At 41.5% G+C, this 13,630-nt stretch overlaps 1 protein-coding gene across 1 annotated transcript in view; it reads left to right on the forward strand.

Moving 5' to 3' along the window:
- The window catches only part of PARD3B (par-3 family cell polarity regulator beta), a 907,609-nt gene that overhangs the window by 476,794 nt on the left and 417,185 nt on the right, over positions 1–13,630 (forward strand). The window contains exons 7-10 of the mRNA XM_070421939.1: positions 793–918; positions 3,561–3,919; positions 6,271–6,410; positions 7,547–7,675. Of these exons, the coding sequence (XP_070278040.1) occupies positions 793–918; positions 3,561–3,919; positions 6,271–6,410; positions 7,547–7,675 (754 nt within the window). The remainder of the gene's footprint in view (positions 1–792; positions 919–3,560; positions 3,920–6,270; positions 6,411–7,546; positions 7,676–13,630) is intronic.

A 13,630-nucleotide genomic window follows, 5' to 3' on the forward strand; every position in this document is an offset into this window, starting at 1 on the left:
TCCTCGCACCACTGCCTTGCTCAGAAGCGGTGTGTGGGGGTGCAGGTGCCACTCCAACCCTATCAGGATAAGTCCATTGGAAAGTATTCAAGGCCCCTCCACTGGCCGCCCCATCCAGTGTTAGCTCCCACACTGCTCCTCACACAAGGCCAGCTTACACAAACACACAGCGTTTATCCTGCCTTCTTGTCGGTTCTCTCTCTCCTATCCAAATTCTACTCATTCTTCCGACCCAGTTTTATCCCACTTTCTCCCCACATCCTTTTGTGAAGGATCTAGGCTTATTGATGTGTCCAGACTTTTAATTTCTGTTTCGCTCTAAGCATGTACTGACCATTTGTTCAGGCAGTAAGACTGCAAAAACATTACAGTGAATAGCTCATCCTCTCCTGTTACTAACCATCAAGTTGCCCCCTTGGCACGAACTGCGTATTGCGGTCAGCTGTGATGCCCTCCTCCAAACCACCAGCCTGTTGTATCCTCAGCTGCACTTAGCCACCGGAGCCCTTTCTAAGTTTCCTACAAGCACTGGAAATGGGACTGTAGGTTCATGTGCCCTGGGTAGGCATTTATGTCTATTTGTCTTGAAGGGATTTTTCTCTTTTGAGTGAGTTGTGTTTTTTGTCCTTTTTTTTCACTTAGGATTTAAATAACAGACAGTTGCCTGAATATAAAGCATCCTTTTTACCCCATAAATAAAAATCAGTACTTATTTCTGAATAGTTGCAAGTGGAGAAATAATGAGCATATTATTATTCAGTAGTTGCACTTCAACCTAAATTTTGCATTTAGGATTCTCGGACTCTTCATCCGCGGCATTGAAGAAAACAGCAGGTCCAAGCGGGAAGGACTGTTTCAGGAGAATGAGTGCATTGTAAAGATCAACCACGTGGACCTCGCAGACAAAACTTTTGTTCAGTAAGCATTCTTCTCATTGTTTTATATACTATATGATGCCTAGAATGTTTACAATCATTGCTGAGCTCATTATGATCAAAATTCTAGGTAAAATTTCCATCAGTTCCCTTTGAAGGACCCTAGACTACCCATTTTTAATTGCAGCTTATATTTCAGCATACACAAAGCCCCCGACAGCCCCAGGAATGAATGGTAAACTGTGGAATGGAGCAAGCCTTCCCAGCTGGTTGTCTTTCTGGGGCATCTATAGATGGGTTTGTTTTTCCGGGGATATGGGTCAGTTAAACTGGTATTTAATGACTCTTTTCACAGACTGTTAGTTCAGCTTATTAATTAACTTACTTGGTATCAGCAGTCTTCCTTCAACTAAATATCTGTGAGTGATGTTTGTGAGGATTCACTGAATAATAGAAACAAAGGGGGAGGGGATTAAAATACTCTCCCCCAAGAAATAATTTCTCTGTGAATGAAAATGTGATGGGAATAGGTTTGTTGATCAAAGATTTAGAAGATGTAGCAGCCTGCATGTATTTTTTATTTTTTATTCTTTTTTTAATATATCTTTATTGATTTCAGAGAGGAAGGAAGAGGGAAAGAGAGATAGAAACATCAATGATGAGAGAGAATCATTGATCTACTGCCTACTACACGCCCCCTACTGGGGATTGAGCCCGAAACCCAGGCATGTGCCCTTCACTGAAATTGAACCCGGGACCCTTCAGTCCACAGGCCGACACTCTATCCACTGAGCCAAACCAGCTAGGGCTGCATGTATTTTTTAAATGTATGTTGGCCTTGCCTTGGGATTCTGGAGCAAGAAGAAAAGTGTGATGAATACTTCCTAGTAATCATCACCATCCTCTTGTTTCTGACCAAAATAACTCATAATATGTCTTCCCTGTGGCCATTAGTTGTCAGTATAGTCTGTGGAGGGAAGAGGCCAGTGGTTGTGGGTTTAGGAAGCATCAGGTTTAAGTGTGGAAGGTAAGGAAACCTTAATTGTCTATTTTTGAAAATAATGAATAATAGATAAAATTATAGTCATTATTAATAATGATATTACTGTCTTTTACAAGGACTTGCTCAGTATGTAAGACAGACATTATCATTCCTATTTTTTAGAGGTGGAAATTGGGACTCATAAAAATTCAGTATGGAGTTAGTTGAGAACAGAAACTGACTCCTGCTCAAGGAACTGGCCGGGAGAGTGGGGTGGTCATATGCAGTCTTCTCCCTCCTCCACTACCCACATGGGCAATTCAGCACTTCAGAAAGATGAGGAGGGCGCAGAAGGCAGTGGGAATTATGATTCATTATTATTTGGTGTGGCTGTTGGTAACAGAGGCCTGAAATAAAAGTAGCTCATACAAGATTAACATTTATTTTTTCTAAGGAAAAAAAGTATGGAGGTGGCAGTCTAGCGTTGATGTGGTGGGTCCACCATCATCAGCGTAGCAGGCGTCTTCCCTCTTTCTGCTTTACCATTCTTCTTGTGTGGCTGCCACCTTTCAGCTGTGTCAGGCTCACAGGATGGCTGCAGGAGTTCCCTCCATCCCTTCTGAGTTCCGAAAAATAGGAAAGAGAAATGGGAGAACAAAAAAGTCTCTGCCTCCCAGATAATCCAGCTTTTCTCTATGCCTTCACTGTGTCTCACTGGCAAGAAAGGCTGGAAAGGGAGAAATGTTACCTCATCATAAGGCTTAAGGAAGAAGAAGAAAAGTAGTCATAAATTTGAGGAGAAATATAAAGTGCTAAGACTTTATAAGTAAAAACTATAGGTAGTGGACAACAGAGTGACCAGAATGAACAAGATGGTGCATATGGGATTAACAACCCACTATGACATCCGGCTCAGCCCGCACACCTACCAGATGTCTCTATGAGGAAACATTTGTGTCAAAACTGAATTTTGGGAACAAAACTCATGTTACAGAAGACCTATACTTTAGAATGAAGTCCTAAAGGGAATTAATTGATAATCTGATCAATATACAAAATGATTTTTTCCCATCTAAAATTAAAGCTTGCTTTGATATTTACTTCAGTAATCATTACTGCATTGATTTAGAAATGCTTAAAAGCTGTGGTTTTCTAGACAAGTTACTTAATCTCTCTGGGCCTCAATTTTTTTCATTTTTGTAAAATGAGAGCTAATTTTACTGAGCTAATATGGTCATTAAGAAGATTGAGAGACTTACCCAGCTGGTATGGCTCAGTGGTTGAGCATGGACCTATGAACCAGGAGGTCACGGTTCAATTCCTGGTCAGGGCACATCCCCAGATTGTGGGCTCGATCCCCAGTTGGGGGTGTGCAGGAGGCATCCAATGGATGATTGTCTCTCGTCGATGTTTCTATCTCTCCCTTGCTGTTTCTGGAATCAATAAAAATATATTCTTAAAAAAAAAAAGAAGAAGATTGAGAGACTAATGCATGTGTAGCCTAGTACAGGGCACTTAATGGGCAGGACATGAGTGGTAACTAGTATTCAGTTAGCAAAGTCAAGCTCGTTGAGTAGTGATAGCATCTCCTATGCTTATGCTGTGCTGCTCCCATCACTGTGATGCTGGCGTGCTTTAGAGATGGCATTGCTAACCTCGGTTCTTTCCACGTTTCCTTACATGTTTCCTAACTCTCCTTCAAGGGCTCAAGACGTCTTCCGCCAGGCAATGAAAGCTCCCTGTGTCCTCCTCCACGTGCTCCCCCCTCAAAACCGTGAGCAGTACGAAAAATCAGTCATTGGACCTCTGAACATTTTTGGTAACAACGATGGTGTTTCGAGAACAAAGCCACCACCACCTGTCCACCCAAGATCGGGAATAAAGACCGTGAGTCTCACAGGAACAAGCAGCCCCGAAGAAGATGGGTCACCTTCCCTGCAGCAAAGCAAGAGCCCCCGAGTGCCAAGAATAGGGAGAAAGCCATCCTCTCCCTCACTCTCCCCTCTCATGGGGTTTGGCAGCAAGAAAAATGCAAAGAAAATTAAGATTGACCTTAAGAAAGGTAATTATTAAATTATGCTTAATAGCATTCTATTATTGTAACGTATAAAATTGGTTAAGAGAAATGCATTAAGGCTAATTTCGTTAATTCTCCCTTCATTTAATTGTATCAAAGAATGGATTTAAGTGTATACTTAGGTAACACATTTCTGAAAACTGTGGTACTTTCTTATTCATCTCTTCTTGTGAAGAGTGTAAATTATTTTAAACAAGAAAATAATAGACATGCTGGGGAATGGAGAGAATCATTGCAAACTTGATAGAGACAGAGCAATACTTTAACACAAGTTAATACTAGATAGACACTACAATTCAATTGTTCCTGTTTTGAGCAAGATTCATGATTTTTGAGACAACCTTAGGCCAAGCTCAAAAAAACATATGTTTTTGGTTCTCTAACATAGTTTTGGACCAGCAAAAAAAAAATTTACTCCTCAGAAACCAAACATGTGACAATTAGTCATATCATTAATTCAACATTGCAAGCAATTTTTGAAAATATACTTAATTTCAAAGGCATGTCTAACCTTTTATTCATCTTTTTCAATCCTTCTATCCATTTCAAATGCAGATCAATGAGACTAGATCATGGGTGTACATACATATGTATGCAATATTATCATAAACATAAGCATTCATGCATTTCCGTGCCTTTGTTTATTTTGTAACTTCCCTTCCCCCACTGCAGACTTCTACAATAATATGTGATTTTCAAGACTCAATTCAAAAGAAACTAAGATCTCATAGATTCTTGTCTAAATTAGCAGGTAATTTAATGGTCATAAAGTAGTTTTAGAATGCTTGTTAACATACATTCAAAGCAAAAAAACATGTACCTTTAATAGAGATTATTCTGAAAGATCTTTGTTCAAAATTGCCTCCCCCTGTAAGAATTCTATACTAGAAAGAAAATGTATTGACTGAGAGGCACAAACAGACCAGTGTGCTTAGCAATTGGGCTTTTTATATAAATGCACAATTTGTGCTTTTTGTACAAATTACCCAACTGTGTATAGATATAAGGCTGTGTGCTTTGAGGATAGATGAATCAAAAGTAGAATGTGGCCTTAAAAAATCCATCAGAAAGCCTTGATTGTAAAAATAAAGAATATAACATCACAGTTGTACTTTGGGAAGATTAATCTGACAGCAAAAAGATACACCAAAGAAGAGGCCAAACAACAAAGGCTCAGCAAAGGGTGCATTGCATGTGTTCAGATATAATGTGTATGCCTTAGTAGCTGCCTGGATGTAGGAGGGACGGGAGAGAGGAATTACAGTTATTTCTGAGAGTTTCAGCTAGAGTAACTTGCACGATGGAGATGCCATTTCTATAAATTATAAATTTATGTAGATGAGTATGTTTGAAAAGGTCGGGATCTGCATCAGAGAACAGGTTCATAGTGACGTTTGAAGAGCTGGTGAAAGTATGTGCATGGTGATTTCTAGAATGCCGACACCAGAAAGATTAGAGCCAAACAACGACATTTAGGTGTCATTTATAGGGAGAAGATAGTTTGAGCCAGGAGCTGGGTCTGGAGGAAAAATGGTTCCAGGACAGGTCCTTGGAGAACATCTATTGCTATGGGAGAACAGTGGATAAGAGAGAGAATGACAGATATGATATGATCAGAGTGGTAGGAAAATAATAAAAAAATAAAGATACAGAGACCAAGGGGAGAGTTAATTTCAAGAAAATGATTGCTAAAAAATGTCAACACTAGAGAATGGGAAAAAATAAGAATAGGAAGAATTATTGGGTATGCTTACAGGTAGGTCACTGGTGATGGAAGACTGAAGAAGCAGTAAGATTGAAGTAAGGACTCTTTAGGATAGAGAAATCTGAGCATACCTTTAGATAGAGTGAAAAACCATATCCTTACTGAGTGCTTGAAGATGGAAGCAAGCAGGACAGAGCAGCAAGAGTGAGTGAAGGGACAGTGGGATGCAGCGTACAAGGGACAGATGCACGTAAAAGGGGCCATAGGGGAACCCGCTGATTTGAGTGCTGGCAGAACTCATGTCCCAGGGTCCTTTGCTTCTAATGGTTAACTGAGAATTCAATCTCCCAGGTGTGTGGACAACATGTGGCATTTCTTCTAGGGCCTTAATAATCAAAAGTGTTACACGTCTGCACTTGGCCCTAAATCCGCTTTGATGGCATCATAGCCTGCCGGAAACTACAATCTGTACTTGAAAATAGAACAACTGAAACTTATTTTAAATATTTGCTGGAATGTAACTATTTCACTCGTTCTACATGAGTCTAAATTAGGTAGATTTTAGTGTAGGATTGAATATAATATTATTCCTCTTACGGTGACCCTGCGTTTTCCTGGTCTTATTCACTAGGCCCAGAAGGACTTGGTTTCACTGTGGTCACCAGAGACTCTTCCATACATGGTCCTGGTCCCATTTTTGTGAAAAACATTTTACCAAAGGGAGCAGCAATAAAAGACGGCCGTCTGCAATCCGGGGACAGAATTTTGGAGGTAAGAATTGAAATTAATAGCTTCAATAAAGTATTTCTTGATGTTTAAGTAAGTACATAAACATATGTATTAACACTTACATTTTGAATATAACATATTTAAAATCACTACTGAAATACAAGATAAAGACTTTAATTATAAAACTCGTTAATAAGCAGCCTAACTTAGTAAGCCCCCACTGAGGCCAGTGATACGGGAACAAGTTACACTGAAAGCTTTTCTCTGTCTTCTTTGTCCTACTTTCACCTCTTAGGGTCCCTGGGGAATTTGGATCAAATCTAAGAGTTCCTTTAATTAGGGGTAAGATTTTCAAAGTTATACCCAAGCCCTGGTAACAATTTCTTTAAACTTCTTTCAAAAATGGGGCAGCCTGTTTTGGGTTGATCTATGCCTCTAGAGAAGAATTTGGAATTACCCAATGCAAGAGGCTTTGTTTTTTTTCCTCTCATTTAATTTTGTCTGATAGAATCATCTCCTCAACTCCTTGGCAAATATATATTGTCAGCTTACCTTTCAAGAAATCAGCTTCATTGAAACTGCTGGTTCCGTTTAACTTCCTCATGGCATAGAAGCAACACTACATAGCTCTGTAGGCAGTTCTAGATCATGAAAGAAGATGTGCTGAATGACAACACAGCTGCAAATGAGAATTCCCAATAATCTATGATGACCTGATGACTGTAATTTTCCAAACATGTAGAACGCTATAGAATGTTAACAAAAGACTCCTGTGCCCAGAGGGATTTGCCATGTGATAATAGTTGATTTCTGCTTCCTGCATGAGGCAGAAAATGGTGCCAGCTAAGCATTTGAAATACACTTCTTTCTTACTTAAAGAATCATTCTCTGGTATCTTTCAGTTTGATTTTCTCCTCATAAGAATGTGAAGTCTTAGGAGAAACTGCTCATATTAATTACTGACTCTCTGAGGCTGTCCAACACCTTAATGAGTGATGGTTGGTGTGTTATTGTTATTTTAAACATGGTTGGTTTGGGCCCATGTTTTCACTACTCATGACTTTAGATCTTCGTGGATCGTGGGAAGTCCATTTGCTGCTTACTTTCAAACACCAATTAGGGTAGAAGGAGATGGCAAGTGTTGTAATTGTGATGGTTCCTGTGATTGTCCTCATCAGGTGAATGGCAGAGATGTCACTGGCCGAACTCAGGAAGAGCTGGTGGCCATGCTGAGGAGCACCAAGCAGGGAGAGACAGCGTCTCTGGTCATCGCCCGCCAAGAAGGAGCCTTCCTGCCCCGAGAGCTGGTAATGTTCAGGCAGAGCTTACTGAACTCAGTAAACTCCTAACATCTGAAGGAGGACATCTAAGCCCCAGGCTTCCTTCACACCAAGAGTGCACTGCTGCACTTGGGGTATCTCAGTTTTAGGATGTTGATGCAAGGAGTTGGATAAATGTTGCTTACTGGTGCACAAGACCCTTTTAAGGAAGCAATTTGACAATACCCAGCTGAGTAAAATATACATTGAGTATGAGCTATGCGGTGGGCCTTATGCAAAACACAGATCACAAAAATGTCAATGGCCCTGCCTTACTGCAGTTTGTAGTCTAAAAGGAAATACAAATGTAATAAGATATTCAAAATGGTGATGCAGAAGACTGCTCAGTGCTGCAGTAACATATAACAAGGGAATTTAACCTAGTCTTGAGGGCTGGGAAAGGTAGCTAGAGAGAGAGTATTTCAAAAGTCTTATTAAAAATGTATACCTTTTGACCTTTCGAACTATACTTCTGATAATCTCTCCTAAACTGAATAGCAACTATGTGGGGAAAATTCGTGGACATATATTTTTTTCCTAAGTCCTATTTATTATAGTGATATATTGTGTTCTGTACAACCATAAGGTATTGGTTGGGTAAATAACTGGATAGCTTCTAAGGAAATATAAGAACTTTAAATAGTCTCAGTGAAGAATTGATAATAACATGAGAAAACGTTTATAGTATATTGTTAAGTTAAAGAGCAGGGTATAAAATGATCTATGTCGTATGATCAAATTACATTTTAAAATCTTTTTTAAAAATAACTGAAAGGAGATGTACCTGAATAGCTTGAATTATGAGAGAATTTTATTTTCTCACTTCTTTACAATGAACACAAATTATATATTTTATTATTGAAATATTTGAGAAGGCTATATAGAATCTTCAAAGGACTTTTTATGGCTAATAACAAAGAGGAATAGATGTGATAAGAGGATTTTTTATTACCTCTTGGTTTTTATTTTATTTCCTTTGAATCTATATAAGAAATTACAAAAGCACATATGGGTAATATAATAAGTCCCCAGAGTTAGATCAACAGAGGGCTAGTTGAGAAAATTGAGGGTAGTTAGCTTGAGAAAGAAAGTTCAGGACACATCATATTTGTTATCAGATATGTAAAGAGTCATTGTATAGATTAGAAAGTAGTCTTAATCTATTTCTTTAGTTTATATTCATTAATTTACTTTTGCATTAAGTTAACAATTTATTGAGCATCTGCTGTGCACTAAATAGGAGGTTCTGGGGATGCAAAAATAAAAATCATTTTTGCCCTTATTGAGTTTGCACCAAAACAAGTAGTTGGAAGTGATAATGTTCCAAGAACTTTCTAACTATTGGAGCTGTCCAAGAAGGAAATGGGCTATATAGGATATTGGAACAGAGCCTGCCTCATCATCTGCCTAAGGTGCTCTCAGGAAAAATCCTTACATTGATAAGGTGATCAGACAAGATAACCTTTAAGATATGTACTCTGAGCCTAAACATGAGTTATGTTTGAATAGACAGCCTTGCTGAATCACCTCTCTCGTATATTAATGCTCATTATTACTGGCCAAAGGTCTGCCTTCCCAGCATGATTTTTGTGGCATGGAGTTTCCTTTCAATTATTCCTTCTCTTTCCCATCATCTTATACATTCTTCTAGGGAAATAGGAAAAGGAAGAAGAACTAGTTGCATAAACCACAAAGACAGCACTCCCCACCTCCTTTCCTCTATTTGACTCTTCTATATCCAAGCATTTTGGAAGACAGAATCTGGAATTTCTATCTCATCTCCTTGCTGAAGCTCCTTACTTTTCCTAAAGAGAAATGCTGAAGAAACTTGGAGTCTAAATTTTTCCCCCTAAAATTTGATAGATTTTTCCTTCAATCCTTTATTTATCCCAACATCTTAGTATTTTGCTACAAAAAATTGAAGTGGAAAGAAACAACAAAAAGGGGGCTGCATGTGGACATGGCAGGAAGTCCTTCACTTCCTGTCCACTTCTTTGGTTACTGGGGATAAAAACTCAGAAAACTTCAGTGGAATTAGGCAGTACTTGTTTCAGGGACAGGAGAACAAGGAGAGGAGTTTTATCTGTGCGTTCTGTTGAATAGGGGAAGGAGCAAAACCCTATATAGAAAGAGAAACTTCCCAGTGGCCCCCTGTGCATGCAAAAGAAATGAATGACAGAGCTCCAGCTGGAAACTCAAACCCTCACATGCCCCTGGTTCCCCATCTAACAGTCCCTATGCCCTTCCCCATGTGTCCTCTAGCATTCCCACCCCCCACTCCTAAGTCCTTCTTCCTACAAGCTCCCTCTTCCACCAGGTAAGGGGGAAAGGATGTTGAACCTATCCCAGTTTGAAACTCTGAATACATTTTCAGGCAAAGGCAATAACATGTGGAATGTAGCAAATGGAATAATAGAATGTTCAGCCTAAAGGGAGCTGGAAGAATCTGTGAGTCCAGCTCTAATTTTCAGTTGAGAAAACAGGTTCATTGTTATTGAGTAACCTGTGCAGGCCCCCACAACAAGCAGGAGCTAGAAGCCTAAGTTACTTAACACTGAGTGTCATCTCTGGAGTTCAGCTCCCTGTCCTCAAAGTCTGTATTCAGCACTTACTGTGTGATCTAGAGCTGGTCATAATATCATTCTGAGGCTCAGTTTCCTCATCTGTACCTAAGATTTTTGTGAGGATTAAAAGAGATAATACATGCAAAGCTTTTAGCCTAATTTATGGCTGATTATAAGTTATTGATGTATGTTAGCTATAATTATTTCTTCTTGTACATTACCACTTCTGTAGCACTGTAAACATAATACTACTAGAGGCCCGGTGCACAAAAATTTGTGCACTCGGGGGGGGAGGGGGGGTCCCTCAGCCCAGCCTGTGCCCTCTCGCAGTCTGGGACCCCTCGGGAGATAACGACCTGCTGTCTTAGGCCTGCTCCTGGGTGGCAGAGGGCAGGCCCAATCCCTAGGTGCAGCCCCTGGTCGGGCTCAGAGCAGGGCTGATTGGGGAGTTGGGGCGCCGCCCCCTGTCATGCACAGAGCAGGGCGGATTGGGAGGTTGTGATGCCACCCTCAGTCACGCTCAGGGTAGGGCCAATTGGGGGGTTGGGGCACCGCCCCCTGTCACACTCAAGGCAGGGTCAATGGGGAGGTTGCGGCACCACCCCCTGTGATGCACAGAGCAGGGCCAATCAGGGGGTTGGGGCGCTGCCCCCTGTCACTCACAGAGCAGGGCCAATCAGGGGGTTGGGGAGCTCCCCCCTCTCATGCACAGAGCAGGGCCGATAGGGGAGTTAGGGCACCGCCCCCTGTCACACACAGAGCAGGGCGGATCAGGGGGTTGGGGCGCCACACTATCACACTCAGGGCAGGGCCGATGGGGAGGTTATGGCTCTACCCCGTCACAGACAGAGCAGGGCCGACCAGGGGGTTGGGATGCCACACCCTGTCACACACAGAGCCGCAGGGCGATCAGGGGGTTTGGGCGCTGCACCCTGTCATGCTGATCTGGTGCCAGGAGACCTCTCGGCTCCGCTGATCCCGGTGCTGGGAGGCATATTACCCTTTTACTATATAGGATAGAGGCCTGGGGGCCGGCTGGTTTGCCCTGAAGGGTGTCCTGGATCAGGGTGGGGGTCCCCACTGGGGTGCCTGGCCAGCCTGCGTGAGGGGATGATGGCTGTCTGCAGCTGGTCACACACCCTTCAGGGTGGGGGTCCCCACTGGGGTGCCTGGCCAGTCTGGGTGAGGGGCTGAGGGCTGCTTTCAGGCTGGTGGTTGTTGATGGAAGCTCCCAACCGCTCCTTTTTTTCTTTTTTTTTTTTTTCTTCTGGGCCAGCTTTAGCTCTGGCTCTAGCTCTGAGGCTTCTGCTGCTGGTTTGTTTGCCGTTCTGTAATCGAAACAATGTATAACTTCAGCTCTGAGATCCCAGCCGGCTATATTTGTTACAAAGTTTCAAACTGCCAGCTCAGAGGCCTGCAAGGCAGGCGGGGAACGTTGGAGTCCGCAGTCACGGGAGCAAGCAAGCCTCATGTTCGCTTCCAGCTGCCTGGCTGCCGGCCGCCATCTTGGCTGACAGTTAATTTGCATAAGGATATGCTGATTAGCCAATGGGAAGGGTAGCAGTCGTACGCTAATTACCATTTTTCTCTTTTATTAGTGTAGATACTTTAGATTCATTGTGGAGTAAATAAATGTATCCAGTTTTTCCTGGAATTAACCACTATTTCAAACATTGATTTTTTTTTATTATTTTAAAAGTATTTTGGTATCCAAAATACAGAATTGCAAACAAGTTTTATAACCAACCAAGTCCATAATTCAGGACAGCCTGCATATATTATTTCATTTTCATTTAATAGAATTTAGCAAAATTTGATTTCTATCCCAGAAAGTGACATCATAGCCTGAGCCCACCAGAGAACATATTAAATTAATTGTGCAATGACAAGATTGAGTGCAAATAAATTATTTGTTCTCATTGTTTTTAGTTTTATACAAAATTTGGAGGGCATATGGTTAGTATCCATCCTCTTAGAATTCCCTGGCAAATCATCTCAACTCTTTTAAAAATATTTGACTTCTAACTATCCAAGTATGTTCAATATTCTTTGTAACCACAGCAAAGCAAGGGCCTTTGAGGCTTAGAAGCACCTAAGCAATGTGGACCCGGAATCTTTGTTCTGGAGAACTATGGCATAGTATTCTCCTTCCAGCCCGAAGGCCTGCCTCAGGTGCTAAGGAGCATGAACCATGCAGCAAGTTTAAAGAGGGGGTCATGCTTGGCCTGCACAGGGGTGTTTCAATGGGAATGACTTCATAGTGTGGATGCACTGGACTAGTCGAAAGAGCAAAATAAGGAACACTGTTCCTTGTGATAGATCTTTGTATTTTTCTTCAAAAAAAAATTGAAGATGGTATCGCTTCGGCCTCTTCTCCCTTCTTGTGATTGATGTGCACACTTGACTTTCCATTGAAAATGTGGCAGGGTGAAGGAAGGACAGCACTTCCTGCTTTTGTCTTGTTCTATCTCCTTTAAAGACAACAAACTGTGTTGATTGTTTTCTTTTCTGAGAAGCTGTCCCCTCCCTTTTGTGAAGCCTTGCTATTTTAGAAGCTCGTTCCCCTTTCAGCAGCACAGCTCTGCCTGTTTTCTGACAGTTAAATCTTCCTTGTTTCCTTGTTATCACTAGCTTATTGTCAAGTCTTAACACGTACAGTCAGGGGACTGTGTGGTCAGCAGCGATACAGGAAGCCCCAATATAGGATGGCCTCTCGGATGTGACCCTCTGTCACACCAAAAGGCCTTGGCACCCATTTCCTGGTCATTTCTCCCGCCTGCCACATAAGACATGTGTGCTGGACTCATACGTTGGCTGGGCCATGTCCTCCTTCCAGAGCTGTTGGTTAGTATCACAGATTTAGCAGCACATACAGCCAACCTTCTTTCCATTCGTGGCAAGCTGGGTTCAAAATCAAATGAGAGGAATTTATGTAATAACATTACAACTACTTAGCTCTTCCTGGTATCTTTACCAAAAGAACTGTGCGTCCGAGATAATCCTTCCAGAACCCCAGCCCCAAAGACCCTTTGATCTCCTTGCCCCCTGACAGGGTGGGAGTTTATTAAAGAGGTGTTCACATCAGGAACGTTTTTGCAGAAGGAACTTGGAGATTAGTGTTGGTAATAGAATCGGAGGGGGAGACTGCTGTGTCTGCGTCTGCACTTGAAATGGAAACTATGCCACTTACTCGGTGGTTTGTTTGGTCTGTTCAGTGACAGACTGGTCTACAAGTTCTTTTCCATCCCCAAGACCATATATTTTTTTTTTAATGTTCATGCAAAGTGTGGGATGAAGCCATCTTTCCATTTAGGAAAGATTCTGAAAAACTGAAGGTTTTATCTTTATTTCATGACTTTATTATTTTTTAAGAGCTTCA

Source organism: Myotis yumanensis, unplaced genomic scaffold (genome assembly GCF_028538775.1).
Source record: "Myotis yumanensis isolate MYYU_CA2020_CCGP unplaced genomic scaffold, mMyoYum1.0.hap1 SCAF_8, whole genome shotgun sequence".
NCBI classification, from domain to species: Eukaryota; Metazoa; Chordata; class Mammalia; order Chiroptera; family Vespertilionidae; genus Myotis; species Myotis yumanensis.